The sequence below is a fragment of the Amblyomma americanum genome, chromosome 7, assembly GCF_052857255.1.
Source record: "Amblyomma americanum isolate KBUSLIRL-KWMA chromosome 7, ASM5285725v1, whole genome shotgun sequence".
NCBI classification, from domain to species: Eukaryota; Metazoa; Arthropoda; class Arachnida; order Ixodida; family Ixodidae; genus Amblyomma; species Amblyomma americanum.
Window position 1 is genome coordinate 93,118,913 of NC_135503.1, and position 20,979 is coordinate 93,139,891.

The 20,979-nt window shown below is 44.7% G+C and overlaps 1 protein-coding gene across 1 annotated transcript in view; it reads left to right on the forward strand.

Moving 5' to 3' along the window:
* LOC144097934 (uncharacterized) overlaps positions 1 to 20,979 on the forward strand; it is a 166,788-nt gene that overhangs the window by 128,966 nt on the left and 16,843 nt on the right. The window contains exons 3-7 of the mRNA XM_077630530.1: positions 5,275 to 5,342; positions 9,490 to 9,639; positions 13,062 to 13,109; positions 17,748 to 17,894; positions 20,746 to 20,784. Of these exons, the coding sequence (XP_077486656.1) occupies positions 5,275 to 5,342; positions 9,490 to 9,639; positions 13,062 to 13,109; positions 17,748 to 17,894; positions 20,746 to 20,784 (452 nt within the window). The remainder of the gene's footprint in view (positions 1 to 5,274; positions 5,343 to 9,489; positions 9,640 to 13,061; positions 13,110 to 17,747; positions 17,895 to 20,745; positions 20,785 to 20,979) is intronic.

The following is a 20,979-nucleotide window of genomic DNA, read 5'->3' on the forward strand; positions in this document are numbered from 1 at the left end:
TGCAGAGTCGAGGAGTTTTAGTCCGCTAGAATTAAGACACCCCTCCCCCCCTCGCCGATATCACCGCAGTCTCTGCGGCGATGCGGGTTGCTCAGAGAAAGCACCTGGGTCTCACAAGCTCGACTAAAGTAGCTGTTTGGGCTTGTTAGTCAGTGATCAAGGTTAAAAAATGCAGCGCGAAAAGAAGATGTGGACGAGGGCCAAGGAAGATGTGGACAGGATTCGCGCTTCGTTTGTTTTTTCGCGCTGCATTCTTTAACCATGCTCACAAGCTCCACCAGTGGCAGCACCTTCCGTCGCAGGGCAGTGGAGCATCGCTTAGCCGATCTATGACTGTAATGCAGAGGGTGACTAATTGCACATATATCGGCATTAACGCTGTCATGTTATGCCTTTAAGGCAGAGCTTAAGTGTTCCCTCCAGCTTTAGTGCGCTAGCACTAATGCCCAAAATCGCCCATTTCGCTATTCTTTGTCTAAAGCCAGCGTGACCTTGAATACCAAGCCTCGAACTGAAACCGAAGTGCTAGCGCACCTCATTCGCATTTGGCCTAACAACACTAAATCAGCCGTCCTTTTTTTTCTGTAGAGTTAGAGTGTTTGCTAAATGTAACTAGGCAATGGAGTTGTCTTTCAGCTTTGTAATAGCGCACTTAAGGCATCCCTTAAGTTATAAATCTGTCTAAGGCAAGACCTGCCGCGGTGGCTCAGTGGTTAGGGCGCTCGACTACTGATCCGGAGTGCCCGGGTTCGAAGCCGACCGCAGCGGCTGCGTTTTTACGGAGGAAAAACGCTAAGGCGCCCGTGTGCTGTGCGATATCAGTGCACGTTAAAGATCCCCAGGTGGTCGAAATTATTCCGGAGTCCTCCACTACGGCACCTCTGTCTTCCTTACTCCTCTCAGTCCCTGCTCTATACCTTCCCTTACGGCGCGGTTCAGGTGTCCGCCGAGATGTGAGACAGATACTGCGCCATTTCCTTTTTTTTAATTGGTTTTCGGGAAACGAAAATGGCGCAGTATCTGTCTCATATATCACTGGACACCTGAACCGCGCCGTAAGGGAAGAGATAAAGGAGGGACTGAAAGAAGAAAGGGAGAAAGAGGTGCCATAGTGGAAGACTCCGGAATAATTTCGACCACCTGGGGATGTTTAACGTGCACTGACATCGCACAGCACACAGGCGCCTTAGCGTTTTGCCTCCATAAAAACCATTTTCTTTCCCCAAAAACCACATTTAAATTTTCTAAGGCAGGAAGGACACTTGTCGTCACCTTTCGAGACCTTTTGGTTTTCATAAGATCTGTAACAGTTCCACTTCACAGCTAAGAAACGAACCCTGTTTCCTGGCTACCTGCGGCAAAAAATGGTGCGTCGAAGAGAAATACAGCGCACTGAGCTTACAGGTTCGAGTGAGAAAGGTAGTTTTTTGTTTTGCTGTATTTGTGCAGGAACTTTGCATTCTAATTTACCGAAAGCAGCGTGATGCGTTGAAAAAAAGCTTCTTTAATAAAGTCGAGCACACTTATAAAGACCGAAGCTATAGCGAACGCTCGCTTATTACGAACGAGGGCAGCGCCAGCGTCAAACAGTGGGTTGGGGTAATGGCATTTGATACGACAAACACTTATGGCTGCACGACTGGGTTACAGCAAACGAGAAGGCGCTGAGTACTCGCACCCGCGGTAGAAACACCGATTCTTGTAGGAGATGAAATCAACGACTGTCTCCTAGTCTTTTTGTCATCCTCTCCCCCAATCCTATGGAAATAACGCGCCGACCCAAAAAGCACAAACAATATAAAATAAATTAAAAAATTGAGAACTACGTTGCCTATGGAGTGCAGACAAAACTTTTTATTAGGTGCGGCCATCAAAAACTCGTGCCTTGAAAGCCGACGCCTGGCGCTCGTATACAGTAAGCTTCGCGTTAGCGGCGGTCTGTGCACGAATATGAACGGCAGAAGCCGATGATCGCCGTTCCTCGCAGGGAAGACCCGCACGCCGCAGTGCTTTGGAAGAGACGTTCTCGGACGCTACATGCACGGCACGAAGGCCCGAATGAAGCACGATTGGTTAAGCCACTAGGCATAAGTTTAGAGGGGGCTTGGGGATAATAGGCTACTTGTTCGCCGATTTGCTTCCTGAGCTCAATCCGGATGTGGCGAAAAAAATAGGAAGGTCCTTCTCGTGTTCTACAACCGCGTGGCGCAGGAAGTGCGACCTTCCCTCACTGTGGTCACCACGCTGTTTGCCACAGAACGCGACGAATAAGACCAGCCACTTGACAAGGGCATAATTCAAATGCTCAATGTGTCCTGACGCCGCCAAGTCACTAGCGCCTACTGAGAGAAGTTTACCTGCAGGTGCCGCGATGTCATTTTTCGAATTTCTCTGCTCCCCGCTGTGCAATGATAACGGTCCCTTAGAGCTGACTGGGGAGTGCATCAAACAATGCTCCCGTAACACAATGTTTAGAGACCCAGGAGCGATGGAATACGCTGTCGAACACTACGTTAGCGGGCGCATATGGATATATGGCAATGCGTCATCGACGGACAGCTGGCCCAATGTGGTGTCGCCTGGGGCGACTTCGTTGTTGCGGATGATGATGCCATCGTCGGAAAGTCATGCACTGAAGAAAATAGTCCGCAAAGTGTGAGAACTCTCGCACTGCCAAGAATCTGATGCGGACGATGACGAAGAGGCCACCCGGCACCTCATACCTTGAGTGCTTCCAACCCGATTTGTTATATCGCGTCCCTAAACCACCTTGTTGGTAGAAAGAGTATCGGCGAGCATAATACCTCTGCGTTGGAGAGCTCGTAAAGTGCCGTAATAGGGTTTAGTATGAATAAGCAGACCCGAAAAGAAAACAGGATTTGCACGGTCCAACTTTATTTTTGGTTGTAACATCGCAGGCCCACTTACGAGGAACCTGGGATAGAACGATCGCAATCCGCGCGACCATGAAGTTCGTTATAAGCCGTTTCGACTGTATAAGACATCTGCTTAGACACTACGTATTAAGCAAGCCCACTCAGGGGCTTTTTTATGTGCTTTGCTTGCCTGTGCGAAGCAACTGGCCGCAAAAAAAGGAATGTGGCGAAAAAAATGGCGGCGGAAGCATGTGTTGTCGACGCCCCATCCGTGTATTGCATCTACGGTGTGAAAGCTGCGAGGAAAGAAAAAGTTTGTGTTATGTCTTGAGAAAATGAATCTATGAACAATCCCTCCTTGACTTCGTTGGCGAGAACGACAGGGCTCGACTTCTTTGAAGACCACCGTTGTAATTATTGAGGTGGAAATCACAAACTCAGCGTGTTGGAATTGAAAAATTAAATCGCACTGTGTTGCATTCAATGCACGGAATCCAGGTGACACCACAGAATGCTCTCCACAGCTTCGAAGTATTGTGCAGAGCCTGACAACGCTCCATAAAAAGGGCACTTATGGGACAAATACAATTCAGTCAGCAAGAATTTAGACGTAATATTTGGATTGGGGATCCGCACGGGCTGTGCCTGTTTTTAAAAAAAGGAGAGCCTTCATCTGTTGTAACTTTTCGCCCGATATCACTGACATTTACTTCTTTCAAATTTACTGAACATATCGTAGCCAATTATGAAATCATCTTTCTCAGTATTCTTTTCAAAGTGGCTTGAGACAATTCTCTCCTTCTACCACTCAGTTAAAATTAGTAGTTCACAGTAGCAAAGCGTCAACAAGTCAGTGCCGATTGACTGCTACGTCGTGGATCCCAGAGATCTGTATGGCGAGGTGGGGAAACGAGTTCCGTCAAAGAAGATTTTGTGCAGTTCCCTGGACGACAACGAGCTGCTCACTGTAGGTGTTGAAGTTGTGCGTGACCCGTTCCGTTGCCGTACTGCGAATTCGAATAGACTGCTTAGCCCACGGATGCAGAACATATTGTTCGTTTGCCGCAGTTGTGGATTACATGTACACGTGGAGCTAAATGTGGCTTCGCATATGGTTGTGCAAGCGGCTCCGAAGTACACTTCAGAATCCCCCCTCCCCCAACCCCCGTCCAAAAATAAAATGACTACTCTTACTGTCTGCTGCGTGTGTCGCGGAACTCAGCGAGTGTAAGCGTAACAGTGTCATTGAGCTCAAGGCAACACCTACGCAGGACGAAACAAGAATGATAGAGCGCCGAATAGACCGATTCCTGTTTCGACAGCATACGACAGCTAACATTAGCAGAAGGACAGCCCCAATAAGGGCTACTTTTGGGTGAAAGCTGCCTTGTCCACTTTATCCTCTGAAGCCCGAGGCCGAGAAAACTATCAGAGGAGGCAGTAAAGCCCTGCAACGGAGAGCGCGATATTTTGTTTTGGGATAGAAAGCGATTTTAGGCTAATTTACATTGAAGCCAGCCAGGCAGAAGCGAAGGATAAATTAAGCGCCGTCTTGGACCACGTTCCTGGCACGTCAAGTGCCGAAGTGCACTGGTCCGTCGGCTCGTAGATTTATTTACGGGTACTGCGATCGACAAAAGAGATTTTAGCAGAGCGGATATGCAATTACTCAGACCATAAATGCAGAAAACGAAACAAAATAAAAGCAAAATACACTGCTTCAAACGAATAAAAATTCAATAAAAATTACACGAAAGAAGAAAAAATACACATTTCAGCTTGCAACAAAATTAACCAAGATTAGCAGCGAATAATGCCAAGGAAGGTTGAGTAAACTGAATATTTGATTAATTATTTCATTAAATTGTGGTCCTAGAAAAAGCAGGAATATTTTATTTATGAGTCATGTTTGTGAAACCGTAAATTGTTTCTGTAATTACGTGCCGAGCTGTGGCGAAAATTTCTGCGAAGTCAGTGTGTTTTACCCCTGATGACTCTTAGCCCATTCTTCTTTCTGTATAATACTCCATGTCTTGAATAAAACACACCGGATTTGCCATCATAGATTATGCTAATTTTCTTATTAGGCAGAAGCATAGTTAACCTTGAGTTTTCTGTTTGTAGATTTTTAGACTGTTTTTCGAAAGAAGCGCTTCAAACACGGCGCACGAGGGTCTTCATAGATAAATATGCATTTGCATTGTAAAATATTGCGTAAATACTTCCAGTGCAGAAAGCGCCGTGGAACCGCGTCGCTGTTTAAGTGCAAGATGCGTACAATTCATTGTCACTCAAATTGCTGGTCTCCAGCGCTTGATGTTGACTAACTGCTAACATAGCAACCGGGGAGTTCTTTTCATGAAACTTTAAAGTATACGACTGTTTTGTTTCACTACAGAGTTTCCGGCCGCCTTGCGTGGAAACGTGCTGAAATGCCTCTCCACAAATCCCACAGCAGCAAAACAGGTGAGGTTTTAGATAAGCAAAAGCCATATCAGATATCCTTGGCTTAAGCGGCTACATCATTTCGCTGCCAAGGGATCATTTCGCGATCAAGACGCATTATGTGGAGCACCATGCTGCGGCCGCCGCATTAATGTGGACTAGTTATGAAAATACGCCATTGTATATAGATTTCACTGTTTTTAAAACGAATACAAAACAGTTGAAACAAAGGCAGAGCTTTCCATAAGGGCATCCGGGATCGCCCTGCAACCGCAAAAACACAGGACGGATCCTTAAAAAAGCATAATTCTCATTAAGGAAGCAATATTAAGGTAAAAAGACCGCGGTGCTAGAGCAAGATTGTTTGGTATCGGGGCATATTAGAAATGTTTTGCCCATATGAAGAGTGGCTGGTTGCAAATCGAAACAGACCAAAGCGACGCGAAAAAACAGCCTTCACCACGCTCGGCGGCTTCTTCGAGTTCAAGGTTATGTCATTCAGAGTGCACCCCGCGCCGGCACCTTCTACAGAAACAGCAAAAGAGAAAGCTTGCCTCATGTCGCTGAATGAAATCGCTGTCTTTGCAATTGATTTTCACGAACAGCTGCCGCTTCGCCTGTTATCATTCCCAATAGCCTAATTGCGTCTTCTAACAGAAAAAAAGGCTCCCTACTGATCTACAGTTAACCTCACCCTGTGCCAGTGGCCGCCATGCTATATCCAGTTACATTTCCTAATTCCATCCGCCACCTGGTTCTCTTCCGCTTCTTTTACGCTTGATCGTATTTCTGTCTTGTCCCGCTTACCTTCCTGGCAACGAACGCGCCCAAGCGCTATCCCGAGATTTGACCCGCCGGCCATCAGGGGGAGAGGCCAGGACATCTGGCCGGGCATTTACAAACGAAGAAGAGAAAAGCATATTAAGCTTAGCACCCCCAGATGCTCTCACATACACACTCACCTTCGAACATTACACACACCGGAGAAGCACACTCTTCCTCCCTACCCGCACACACATATCTCTACACAGCGGATGCCACAGCCTGGCGCAAGCTTTAGACACACACTTTCCCAAACCTGCTTCACAAACACCTCTTCCCGCACAATACCTTGGATGCTTCCCGACAACCAGGAGTTCTAGACCCACTCTCTTCCACTCTGTATGGGAATGACTCGACGGACCGGGAAAAGAACCATATAGACCCGACCTCATTTTCTCTCCTTGGGAGGCTACTCTCTCCAGCTCAGACCTGGAAAAACAGCAACGACCGATGAGCTGGCGGGCAGGACAGCGACATTCAATGAAGTGCTGGAGTGAGGACAGAGTTCAAATATGATAGCGACCAACCACACACAAATATCATCATCATCATCGTCATCATCATGACTACGCCCACAGCAGGAGCACGGACTCTCCCATATCTCTCCAATAAACCCTGACCTGAGCTAGCTGCGGTTTACCTTCTGTGCCGCCCCTTGCTAACTTTTGCCTTCTCGTCTTCCCACTGCTCATCTTGTGATCCATTCCGTTACCCTCAAGAATAATCTGTTATTTTCTTTCCGCATGACATGCCCTGCACATGCGAATTTCTCGATCTCAGCTAGGATACCATTGACCCGCGATGGTTCTCTAACCACTCTGCTCTCTTCCTGTATTTTAACGTTACCTCTATCAGTTTCCATTGCATAGCTCGGCTCGCTATCCTCACGTTAACGATAATGTCAAGCCGGTGTGCTTGACCTGAGAGTTTCTTTCAAATGCTTCGCCTATGAGTAGCGGCTGTTCCTAGTAGAAGTTGTTAGCAAAGATGGCGTACGCCATGACCCGCAAAAGAGCCACTATCACACTATTCCAGCAGCCTCCTGACAAGCAAGCCACCGAAGATTTCGGGGACTGACGTGTTACCGCCAGGTTTGTGTAGGAATTTTCGCGCAATCCCGAGACATTCTCACCTCACCGATGCAGACATTTCGTTCCGATAGGAAACGGCACAAATCGAAGCTTTCAAGGAACTTCGACACCGCCTGCAAGAACCGGCAATCCTGAGCCACTTCGACGAATACGCTGGAACTGAGATACACACTGATGCAAGCAGCCTGGGCTTCGGTGCCATAGTAGCTTTTAAATAAATGGGTTACAACGAGTCACCTGCAACGAGAGCCGCTCTCTATCAAAAGCAGATAACTGTTTTACTGTGTAACGGGTGCCTTACGACCATGTCGGCTTCGTCATAATCCCGTCATTAGTTGCCCAGAAGGCTGTTAGAGGTTGTAAACGACAGCCATACGTTGTACTGGCTCACCGACTTCAAATAGTTCAGGCTACCTTGCTGGCTGCAGCTTGCGACTCTGAGAATTCAACGTCAACGTGGTCGACAAGTTTTATAGTTAACACTACAATGAAGACTACCTGTTATGAGCCCTAGCTGGGAAAGGGGGATGCCCACAAATGACAACTATGAGGGCGCCTTCCTAGGACCTATTAGCAACAGCACAGTAGCAGCGGTAGGACGCTGCAGAACCTTCTCGAACATCGAGAACAGAAGACTTTTTGAGCCCCGGAAATGTTCAGGTGCTACTGCTCTTCCTTCTAACAAAAGAGCGACGTCCTCCTAAGAACAAGAATTGCGCACTTACTACCGCCTGCTTTCTTGGCCCCTGCGAACCTCCAAGATAACATTATGCAAGCTTCTCGCGACAAGCGAGCTGTGTGTATCCTCATATTCACCAACACGTTCCGTAGAATCTAGAATAAGTACTACTGGCCTCGCCTATCAGCTGACGTCGCATGCAATGCGACAATCTGTCGAGTCTGCCAGCGATGAAACATGTCTCCAGGAAGACTAGAAGGATTTTAACACCGAATTCTACTGCCAGCACGACCTTTTCAACAAAAACACCATGAATCTGTTCCGCTGCTTCTTAACCACCAAGACAGGCAACAAGTGGATAAGTGTGTGAACTGACTGCATGTCTCGCTACGCTGAAGCGAAAGCTTTGCTCCACGGCACCGCCGCTGAAATTGCGCGATTTTTCGTTGAAAACGTCTTCCTATCTAACGGCACCTTCGAAGTTCTCATCACAGACATGGCAACAGCGTTTATAGCCGACATAGCGAAAGGAATTCAGCAGTCTAATGGGACGCGCCATCACAAGATCAAGCCTATAATCCACAATAGCATATGACTTAACGCCGAAAGGAAATACTCGCCTTCATGCTCACCATGTAATCTGACATCGAGCGCAAGACCTAGACGTTGTCTTCGCTTAAAATACCGCATTATAGGAAACGACTCAGGTGGCACCCTTGAATATCGTACACAGCTTAAAATCAAGGACCACGCTCGACGCTGTACTGTCAGACATTATTTATAAAGCCGACATGGACGTAGCTACCTACCTTGAGCGAGTAGAAAGAGCTTGGAAGCTCGTCCAGTCGCGCATTCAAGACAAGGAGTGGACCCATGATCGATGCTCCCGTCTACAACGACTGGACAAGCCCCGCAAACCCGGTTACGTTGTGTTTATGTGGGCTTCAATCAGCCGTGGAGACTCGGTGAAAAGCTTTTACAGCTTTATTTCGGGCCTCACAAGATAACTTCGGCTACTGAATGAACTGGAATATGAAATCGTTCCCGACTGTGCATCAACATCCCAGGAGCGACGCCTACGCCCAGAAGGGATGCATACCATAGGATTTAATCCGCAGTACAGTACGCGCAATGACAGACGCTGGTGTTAGCATTCTTAATCTTTTGCCTACCTTTCTTTTCGCTCCAAGCATCGGGTTGATGATTATTTGGGAGAAAGGTAATGTTGCGAAGCGCTGTTTGCTTTCTTAAATATTCTCTGTTTACCCCGGAGGCACACGGCCTCATCACGTTGATAAACGCGAGACAGCTAGGTGTCACATTTAAATCTGGCTCGGCTGTGAGTGACGGGCATTTTCATTTTCGCTAGCCATCGGGTACCCCGTACTAACACCAGAGGCGCCGAGTTTATGTTTTTTTACGTGGCAAGTTCGCCCAAACAAGGAATTTTGTCTTTCACGTCCCCATGTCAACAGTCGCCACGTCCCGTTGATGGAATACCTGCGCTGAATGTCGCAACCGAAGGGAATTATTTTTCCGCTTTAACTACAGCCGCGTGTGGGCCACTTTCTTTCAGCTCGACACGCAGCTGGATGCTTACCGGCAGGAGGCGCTGAAGGCTATTCTTCCGAAAGGCACGCCGCCTGACAAGCTCAGCCAGACCGTGTGCGAGATCACCATGACGCCGATCGACGGCACTAACGAGGTGGTGAAGAGGAAATCAGTGGTAAGTGCCCACCCACGCGCTGCGGGTCGCGAATCGTTGGGTGCTGCCGAAAGCCAAAACGCATGTTAACGTTTGTTAATGTGAGCATCACCTTTCGCGCTAACGCGTAACCTTAACGAGTAGCTAGAGAAATGCAAATATAGGTCTGTCCTTGACTTTTGCCAAAGTTATTAGTCTACTCTCAGTTATTAAATATGCACTCGGGAGACCTGTACCTCAGTTATAGTTTTGTGCAGATTGTATAATGCTGCACTTAAGAGTACGAAGAGCAAGACCACCGTGGTCATGTTCTCCTTACTTTTTGTTCAACTCACTTTTATTTAATTGCGCTTACTGTTGCTGAGCGCATGCAAGAGTGTCCTTGAATCTTTGTCACGGAGCACTCGTAAGCCGTAAAAGCAAACAAAAATAAAGAGACTAACACATGAGTTTGAAAACAATGCAGTCGGAAAATAGCAATTTATACTTTACTGTCTAGGTTGCAGCTTTCTTAGCAGCCTTCTTGTGTTGCTGTACATATTTGACTTCATGTTAGCATCTTATCCAGGAAAACAACGAAAAATGACTTTTAGTACATTTGAAAATCCTGCGTCGAGTCATGGCTAAGAAAATCTTACCCTTGAGGACATGCATAATACTTGTCGATATGATATTTAATATTGGCAACGCTCTTGTGTAACCAACACAAGTGCTTATGGTTCGCACCTGTTTGCTAGTTTCATTATTATTCTGGAGTTGAATATGTGGATCACACCGACGTTTTAAAGGTGTTTTTCTGGCTACGAAACTTCAAATTTCCTTATACAGCCAGCGTCCGTCACTACAAGGGATGCTGGCTATTAAAGGGCACCGAGCCACTTCGGCATTCGCTGGCCGGCATATTATTTCTGGCCGTATGCGCATCCAAAATTCCCTTTTTTTAAATGAATATACTATCGGGGACTGTTCTGCAGAGGTTAATATTCAAAATATATGTGCAGGGTTTCCCAAGCTGATGAGCGTGAGAAAAAAAAATGGATATGTAGTACAATTTCTAGAAAATGTTAGGCTTTATTTTTGCGTTTCTGTCGTAATACTGACGCATTGTCGCTGTCCTCGGAGAATTGTTCCGCGCAGATGATGTCAGTTTCGTCCAAGTATTTTTCATGCTTATGCAAGTGTTGTGACTCAAAGCTGGAGGCAACTATTTCTCGCCGAGGTTTCATTGCTCACGTGGCTTCGAATCACTGGCAAAATAATGCGACGAGGCCTCAGTCATTTCTCTGCGAGGGGAATGGCCCCTTGCACATCAGTCTTTCTCAGCATTATATCTCTCAAACCAACGGGTCCAATTAAATTCCACTGTAATATAAGCGACAGCATAAAATAATAAATTTTAATAGTGCAAAGGAACGAACACATGAAGGCAGAAAGAAGGAGGGATAAGGCGCTCTTTCTATTTTTCTTCCCGTCTTCGTTCCCTTGCGCCATTAAAATTTATTATGAACCAACTAGCCCAACAGCAACTACTTCAGCACAAAGTAACCATAGATGCATAACTACGGGGCAGAATTCTCAGTGGGTGGCGTCTCAGCGCTCGCGCAAGTGCTACGCTCCTCAAAGAATGCCCTTTACTTGAAGGTGGCGGCGCCATGCGCTGTTTCAACCAGTTCGTGAAGCTCCCTCTATGGCGTTGCGGAGGAGTTTCATTACAAAGAAAAGCACTGAAGGGCACTGTTATCCCTACGTTCACCCCCTTAAATACTTACCCGTCGGCACTGGAACCATGTGTGTTTGTGCAGTGTGACTATGGAGCCACGTTACTTAAACTGCCTCGGAAAATACGCTTTTGTTCAGTTTATTTAATTGTTGGTGTTGAATGTAACGCCATTGGTGCCGATGCCATGGACTTAAATCTCGGTGTGTCTGTGCATTGAAAACTGTTGTTAGCAGAGCTACATTCATTCTTTGCTGTGTCAAAAACGCTATCGTGCACCATGTGTGGCTTACAGGAGCAGTGCTGGAAGGAAAAACACACGTTTGAAAAAGTAGCGGCCTACGAGAGATGACAAAACCGTCTCCTAAGCCTGCCCAGAAGGTGTACGAAACGTTGTGATTCAGTCTCGCTGCTTGGTTGCGGACTGAACGGATAGGGAGTTAATATTCTGATATTATCACTGAAAAAAAAAGCTGTTTCAAGTGTGAAGCTAGGTTGAGATTCATTCCAGAAATACTTGATAGAAAATCGTAGAAGTTGCTAAATGATAAACAAAACGAATAGGATGAAGACATCTGCATTGATCACGTGCCGTACGATGAACACATGCCGCACCGACGCTCGGTCGACCAATTTCATCGCTGCTCCATGTCTCAGTGATTAGTCCTTCGTGGTTGTGCGTGGTAAGCAGCAATGAGCTTTTACAGCTCCGAAAGCATTACTGGTGAAAGCAAATTCATGCGTAGTCATTAACGGTTTTTCCTCTCGGGAACATCATGTTAAGTCATATGAGATAAAAGATTCTATATACTGCGGTTTGATCTTCAGGGACTATGATGGTATTATCCAAATATGTCACATTAGAGTAAACCGCGCACACAGTGCAGACAAAACTGGCATGAAATTTGGCGATGCGTAGTTGCAGTCATATATGCCTCCGCCTAGCGAAAGCACGTGAAAAGTTTACCTCTAATCATTAACTCTACTGTTAAGTCCAACTTTCCTTGATATGATTTCTAATTGTGACATAAATGTGGATTGTTGTAAGATTCTGTCATAAACGTATTGCTGGGAATGGTTTAACATCCTGATGCGTAGCAAAATCTGGCTTTGACACTTCATCTTGCGCTTGTAGCGAGTAGTTAAAGACACCCATAGAACACCAGTGTGGGGCGTTTTCGAAAATAAATGGCAGAAAGCGACAAGCGTCTCGAGATGGGATCTGCGGATATGTTGATTGTTATTGTGCAATCGTAGGATATGCGAAAAAAATTGCCTTCATCAACAACCTCTCGTTGAAAAATGCTCCAGTCCAAGATCTCTGAGTATCGGAACTCAAAAAAAAAAATGTTTCATAGTTTGCGAACCTGATGCCGATGCGCTAACTTTATTTCTAGACATGCATGCTGGAAGGGCGAAACGCTTTCACGTAACCATTTGGAGGGACGTTGTACTAGCACATCATGGTGATGAGTTTAAATAACGTACGGAGCACTCACCGGAAAAAGAAATAGAATATTAATACGGCTGCAGCATCCGGCTTACTGTGACGCATATTGTTGCAAAAAGCAGTGATAAAGGGTGTCCACTCTGCATCATAAACTGTTGTTGTGCGCCAACAGTCATCTGAAGCTTGAGCATTAATGGCTTTTGACAAGAAACAAGCGATGATTGTTTATCTTCAAGTTCTTGTTTCGTTATTGCAGACAGCGCAATTTCTTTTCAGATGACCAGCTGTATGGAAAAGGAGCTGGAAACGAAGGGCGTTGATGCAGTAAGTTCTCGACTTCGACACCATGACAGATTTGTTACAGACTGTGGTAACAAATGATGCGACTTTGGTATAACTTCTCCGGTAGCAGGGACATATTGAAATATGGAATAAATTTAGTCACCGGTACATTTGTGAGGAACTCAAAAGAACAGTTGTACTCGCTACTCCTTACTAAAACAAGAATGGTTTGTTATGAACCGGCGCATTTGTCGCGGGAAGAACGAATGGGGCCCTGAAAAAAAAAAAGAACTGCAAAAACATGGCGTTTAACGGAGGTTCAGCAACAAAGCTTCCTCGCCGTTTTAACTTTTTCACCGTCTTCCTATGTCGGTGACAGATATTCTCCTCTACGCGCTATAGCTTTCGCCTTTCTTTATCTGTCCTGTAATTACTACAAAATGGTTCTGAAAAAAGAAAAACCCGCCTTTTATTGTCGCTATCTTTTATTGTCGCTATCTCTTCACGCTACCTTTTGTGACGGACTTCACTGTTTACATCACGAATATAAGTACAAAATATCATTGTCCTAGATAATGTCACGATTAGGCGAATGCCGGAGTTGAACTGTATAATCCAGGCTCAAAGGATTTTCAAACAGAGCAGGGGTCAAGAAACCTGCAGCTTTTAAAAATAATTTTTGATTGTATTCACGATTCTTTTTGCACGTTTATCGCTTCAGAGATAGATTTCTTACATAGATATTCGTCTTAGTCCATTATCACAGTTTACACTCTATTGAGGAAATGCTGAGGCCAACGGAAGCACCTCTGCAGGGAATTTGCCTAGAAAAAGTACTTTACATATCTTGTTACAATGAAACTTGTGCTCGCAATTCGATCTGTTTCTCTTCCAAAGTGCCTCGGTGAGAATTCGTACTGTCGCTGGCGTCGTATGTCAGAAGGCACTGTAACAAATATATCATTTTTATTAAATGCATATTCGTTAAAAAGGTTTAATTTATGTATAACTACACTCTTGAGTTTTCATTATAACTCGGATGAATACCTCGTCTAAGAGCATTTGTGAATACATTATGGCTCCGATAAAGGTCAATAATTGGACAATTAACTAAGTAAACTAGGTAATAAGCTTTTTACTTGTGATTTTAGCGGTCAAGATGTTACTGCAAAATTTAAGTCCGTAAACATCGAAGTTGAGCCCAGTTCTTAAATTTTCTTTATGAGCAATGCGAATCGAATTATGGAAAGTGTCAAAATATCCTTTTGGTATCTTGTACAGCTGGCTTCCCACATTATTTGTTTAGAAAATTGTGTCCCTCGCATTTCGCGCGCATAAAGTACAGACATCATTTGTGTACTTGATGAACTAGAAAAAGTTTACATGATTTCCGCGAGAATACCAGGCGCAGCGACGCCATTATATGCATATGCAATGTAAAAAAGCCAACTCAATGAACTTGCAAATTCGTATTTTTGACGTTCGAAAATTAGAACCACTTTGCCGACTAATAAAATTTAAAACTGAGCTCAACTTCCTTGTTCACGACCTTCTACATCGTCATAGAATCTTGCCCCAAAAGTACAAAATAAGATAAGTTCATTTCAGCTATTTTCTCGTCTAATCAGTGACCTTTATTACGTACATAATGTCTGCCTTGCTGTGCAGTCCACCTGCGCAGACCAGACTGATTTGTCTACCGCAGTTGTGGAAATAAAAAGCTAAGGTTAAAACATTCACGTGACTTTTTTTATTTACATAGCATGGAGGACCCTAGGCGGCTTAAATGAGGGTGGGGACAAAGCACGAAACAACAAAAAAAAGACAATGACCAATGACAAATAACAAAAGGAAGAAGTGTGACGAGTTTATGACATTTTTCAAAAGCACTTCAATATGAAAGCAAATTCATTGTGATTGTGAACGAATGCAATGCTACCGAGAAGATTGTTCCAGTGATGAATAGCTGGAAAAAGCAGTGAATGGCAAAGTAAGTTATAGAGAGTGAATGTGGGATGTATATTTAAGTTGTGGCCTGGACCCGGAAAAACGCGAAGATTTAATACGGGGGGGGGGGGGGGGGTGGGGGGGGGAAGGGCAGAGACCGACGATGGTTTGTGATAATACTTGCGGAAACATGACGGTAGAGAAAGAAATGTTGTTTTTTCCAGTTTTCCCATTCAGCATAAATTGAGAGACTTTTTGTTCCGGTAATGCTACATGTTTGCATAAAGGAGGAGGAGGAGGAGGAGGAGGAGGAGGAGGAGGAGGGCGGCTTTAATGAAACAGGAGAGGTCTGTTTGCATAAAGATCCTTGTGATGAATGGGGCAGGTTTGCTTTCAAGTGGCTGAAAAGTTGTAAGTGTGCTTTTTGGCGGTTCCAGATTAATGAAGCATATTCTGCTTTTCGCACGATGAAGTGTTTTTATGCGAAAAACCCTTAAGAGTAAGCATTATGGAGTGCAAGTTTAATGGAACAAAGTGATTATAATGCCTTTCTGTGGCTGCGTCAATACCTTGGAGCCTTAAGTTAGTTAAGTGAACCTCGAAGTTTTTATATGTACCGACGGTTTCCATGGTTACGCTGTTTATTAAGTAAGAGTGCACTATCGCATTTTTTCTCGCGTTAAAGCTAGAAGATCTGCTTTAGCGGCGTTAATCTCCAACTCTCATCATTCACTTTCTGAAGCTGGTTCATAAGGGCTTAATTCGAGCACTTATTCTCTGCGAATAATCGTATAATAGTGGAAATGTATTTACTAATGTAATTAATATATATTGAGAAGAGAATGGGTTCAAGCACTGTACCCTCCGGCCCCCCAGGTTATTCACGAACAAAAGGACAACTTTTCATCTCTAAAACTTAGAGTTAACGATGAGTTAGAAAATGCACAATCTGTTTAACAACGTTATTGTTGAGAATTAGGCTGTCAAGTTTCAATATTGAAAGTTATGCTTGGCATCAATTGGTAACGTACCACAGACTTCTAAATGGATGCCATTTTTCAGTTCTCATAGCTGCGTTTCCCAAGAGCAAAATCTCTGATTACCATGCTGGTTACGCGAAAATGAGTTCAGTTGCGTTTGGTTGTTCCTTATAGCTGGTGATAAATTATACGCCATTAGCCTTCAAGCTATCTTTGAGAGGGAATTATGCCTGTTAGTGGAAAACTGGCAATATTCACAGGGTTTAAATTCACAAGTTGCTCTAGCTCATTCCAGACATTTGGAGCATCAGTTGTATTGATATCTTGCTGGAATAAAACGCATAAAATAATACATGTGAGAGCTTTTGAGAACGTCAATAACTTTGATCAGGTACCATCAGGACAAGGCGCAGAGCTAGTAGCGAGACTATTAATAGCGAATGCAGTGCTTTCAGAGGAGGTATCATCCATAAGAGACTTCAGGGAGTTGCTCGTGAAAGCAGGTGACAGCAAATTTTCATTTGCAAATATAGAATCAAAGGATGAATTGCTTCCAGGTATCATTTCTTATGGCGAAAGGACATTGTTATCCTTAGCAATTTATATTGATTTAGATTAATGTATAGGGATAATCTCTTTCCAAAATGTTTTGCTGTCAGTTATTGAGGTTTGATATAACATCGTGTTGAACATCTTTTGCTGCTTTAATTTCAAGCATGCACAATTATGATTGACGTGATTCATTGGAGTTTGATATAAAATTGTTGTAAAACACCCTGTGACGCTTTAATTATAAGTTTGCACAATGGGTCTTTCTTATAGCACTGCCAAACACTATCAAAGACGGCCAGGTTTGCTTTCCAGTACAGGCCCGTTTTTCCTGTTAATGCAGCGACTTATATGGGAAGTGAAATATGAGTTCTGAGTAGATGCAGTTATTGCAATTTTTGGAATGGGCTTGTGCTTCAGCTACGGGAGTTTCGTTTTGATAATACGCCAGCTTTAATTTGAGTTGCGGTGAGAAGCATATTGACCAAGCTGCGATGAAAATCATGACAGTTCACTAAACATTTCATCAACATTCGCACTCTTAAATTCAAATACAATTTTATGTATTAGCTTTGATTTCGCAGTCCTTTATTCTTTTTTAAATTCGCGGTTCAACGCACTGTGTGGAATGATAAAACCCCTGTGAGGGTAAAAAGTGTGTTATTAACACATGATCTAGAAGGAAGTTGGCACGGGTTGGGACAGTAACCATTCGGCTTAGATGATGGAAGTGGAGAATATCTAGGAATTTTTGGCGCTCGCCCTTCCTCACGGTATCTGTTGGTCTCTGCTAAACGCCAGTGAATTCCCTGGTAATAAAATCACATGAAAGAATCATAGCGGACGCTGGCTATTTCTTATGAGCAGTGGATACCTAATTAGTTCATATATCTTTAAAATAACCTTCCGAGTCGTAAGAATCACAATGTGAATTGTATATTGCCTAATATATTCTAATCAAGTTCCCATAATCATAACCTCAGCACGAAATCAATTTGCCAACACTTACTGGCTGATTCTCGACGTCACAGACTCGCTAGGTTTCGTCGACAGTTCAGAGTATCTGCATTGCTTTCACAAGCGGTCCCTTCCGTGGTCGGTTGTATGAATTAGCTGGCGAAAGGTCGGAGGGATCTGTCGTGTTGGTTGACAGATGTTAGCCACATGTCGTCCCAAAGATCCGCTTTTCATTTCGGCCTCACAGCCCAGCCTGGACATTAAGGCCATTCAGGCCAAGTGCCTCAAGTGCGCTTTTCCGAAGCTGTCCCAGGCCGATGCCTTGGCGCGCTACAAGGAGGTGGTGAAGACATTCGAGAGCTACGAAGACAACGCGGTGCGCGTCACTTCGGAGGTAAGCGGCCTTGCGTGCTCTTTGTGGGAGCTGCCGAATATGAAAATCTGTCATTTAAGAAAATTTTCAAACAAAACAAGCAAATAAATAAAGCGGAAAATGTAAGCACAAAAAACACCTCACAGTACAGCAGCGTCGACAAATACTCGAATCAGGATTAATATAAATAGACGAAGACAGCAGAATAGTTCGATATATCGATTATTTGGCGTATAAAACATGTTAGTAGATATGCTTATCTTTATCCTAGAACCAAGATTACGTTGCGCCCACGCTAGCGACGCGCTTCTTGCAGTAACATGTCGCACGCCGGCGTGCTGGCAGCGTACCGGTCGTTAGGCCCTGCTACGCCTAACCTGCTTCGCATCGAAGCTACAGCGGATGGTGCTTTGGAACTAGCCACTGCTTGTCATAACATGTCTAATCTTGTTAGGATTGAACCATAAATGGAATAATCTGTCATTGAAAATAGGAACAGTTGATGTCATCAACGCCTTTGGAAGCGAAGCAAGGGAAACACGCCAGGCGAGAGCCGCCGCTAGTGTTTTTTACTCCGCCTGGGTTCGACGCATCAGAGCAATCTGGAGTGAAAAATTAGTAATAAAAGAAATTGAGGGCTCTCCAACACACTACACGCTCACCTGGTCACAGCTTTTGATAGCGCTAACGCTTCCAGCAGGCGCCCAAGGTCACGCAGCCGACCAGTCTCCACGTGCAATGTTATCAAGGGCGTCGTGAGGAGACGCACCACTTGCAGGAGGGCGGCGCGGATTTCGATGTACCGAACGACTGGCATAATTGAAGTTCAATACACTGCATAATTCGAAATATCAAGCTTCGATATATTCGAACTCAACTGTACTTCTTTGTCTTTTACGTCTAACAAACTTTACCAAGTGGGCTGCAGTTATACATTTCGTTGTATAAATGGGTGCTGCCAGAAGGCTAGTGAGGGCGAGGGGGGGGGGGCACTGGAACCAAGAAACTAGCCATTACAGTCGCTATATTGACAAAAATTCTCCCGAATATCGGATAAGGTCGTCTTCAAGTTTGAAATCAAACTTATTCTCAATATGACTTTCCTAACAATGTACGGATGCACTTCACGCTTTTAATTTACTAGTAGTGATTTAAGTTCTGCTTAGTATCAAGTTAGTATGTTTATTCATTATTATGATCTTGTAGCGCAAGCATACAGCGTAAGAAACCTAAGCGTCAACCTTAATGCAATCAACTTTGGAGTTACAAGCGTTTCCTACCGTAAAAAGAGTCTTGTTCCGACTTTGAGAATGACGTTAATGTAGTTACAAACAGGATGCCACTTATCGAAATTTTCTCTTTCGCTTTAGAACAGGCTGCAATGTATGTCAGTGGTTGCAAGCGCATTTTTATGTCTGTGCATTGCGCTTCTAGATTGTGACTATCAAGTTACAGCTTTTGTACGTTTACCTTGGCGCTTGTGGACCGAAGAAAAAAAATATAAAGGGCCCGCAAGCAGAAACTTGGGGTAATTTGAAGTGCAACTTTACTCACAGTTCTTAACTCATTTACTGGAGCATATGCACACAAAAAAAACCTACAAGGCTCTGTTATTTTGCACCAGCTAATCTCAGTGCCACAGGAGGCTCTTGCTACGCGACGGATTATTGGCGTACATCGCAGCTAGTACACGGCGGAAATTCCGACGCCCATTTGAGGATGTGTCAATATTGCTTGCTGGCAATCTGGTTCTCAAAGTGCGCTATAGCGGAAACTTTTCCTTGAACGTGAAACTTAAAGGGCAGATGAACCGGTTTTAGAACTCGACCAGCAAAAGGTTCGAATGTTTGAAACCTACTGGTAAAGCACACGTAGTTTATTGTGCTAGCTTTTGAAATGGTGACGTAGCCGCCGAAAAAATTCGCGACAGCGTTCAGGCTTTTTTTTTTGCCCCGCCGCGGTGACTCAGTGGTTAGGGCGCTCGACTACTGATCCGGAGTTCCCGGGTTCGAACCCGACCGCGGCGGCTGCGTTTTTTATGGAGGAAAAACGCTAAGGCGCCCGTGTGCTGTGCGATGTCAGTGCACGTTCAAGATCCCCAGGTGGTCGAAATTATTCCGGAGCCCCCCACTACGGCACCTCTCTCTTCCTTTCTTCTTTCACTCCCTCCTTTACCTTTCCCTTACGGCGCGGTTCAGGTGTCCAACGATATATGAGACAGATACTGCGCCATCTCCTTTCCCCCAAAAAACCAATCATTATTCAGGCTTTTCCGCACCACACAGCGCTGGATAGGGGAACCCTTGATGACGTCGTCTTCAACGGCGCTACATTTCCATAGCGGAAACGTTTACTGAAAGGAAGATAACCAGCTACATCCAAAGTAAAGCCTGCGAAGTGGTATTTGCCGGCTTCCGACGATGCAGGGCAGGATGTGGCCAAAGGCAGCGGAAATCTGAAATACCAGCAACGATCCTTTCATCGCCGAGCATCTCCGCAGTGCTACATCGCGCTGAGGAGAAGCCCGAAGATACTGGAGGGTTTAATCTGCGATTATGTTGTGATTTTAAATGTTAGTTAAAAAGAGCATGGCATGCTGCCAGATTTACGCATTTCAATTCATCAATCCCGTCTAATTGTCAAAAAACGTTACAGCTTCCGCAATTATTGCGTGCATCGGCGCCCAAAAGGAAAAAAAAAAGACGAAGAATTTTTTATGCAGCCTGAGGTGTTATAACAGTACTAACAAGTGTAGTTGAATTAGCCGGATCTCAGTGTGACAAGAACTGTTGGAGTGATAAGTAAAATCAGCGCGAATTAAGTTGCCACACAGCGTGCTCTAATTCACACCAATGTACTTCGTTCTTACCAGCTCGAAGCTGCCATGCGTTACGTCTTGGATGAGGGCCCGGTGAGTCTTCTTCTTTTACCTTAGAAGTGTGTTGCGCTTTTCGCAAACAAAATTAGACCCCGATAACTTTTGAAGAAGGGGAAAATGCGGTACATAGAGCATGCAGCAAAAGAAGCCCGAAGATGTTAAGTAGAAGTTGCTCCGGTTAGTTGCTCCTTTCTTCCAATCGGTGTACCCAACCGGAACTCCGTCTGA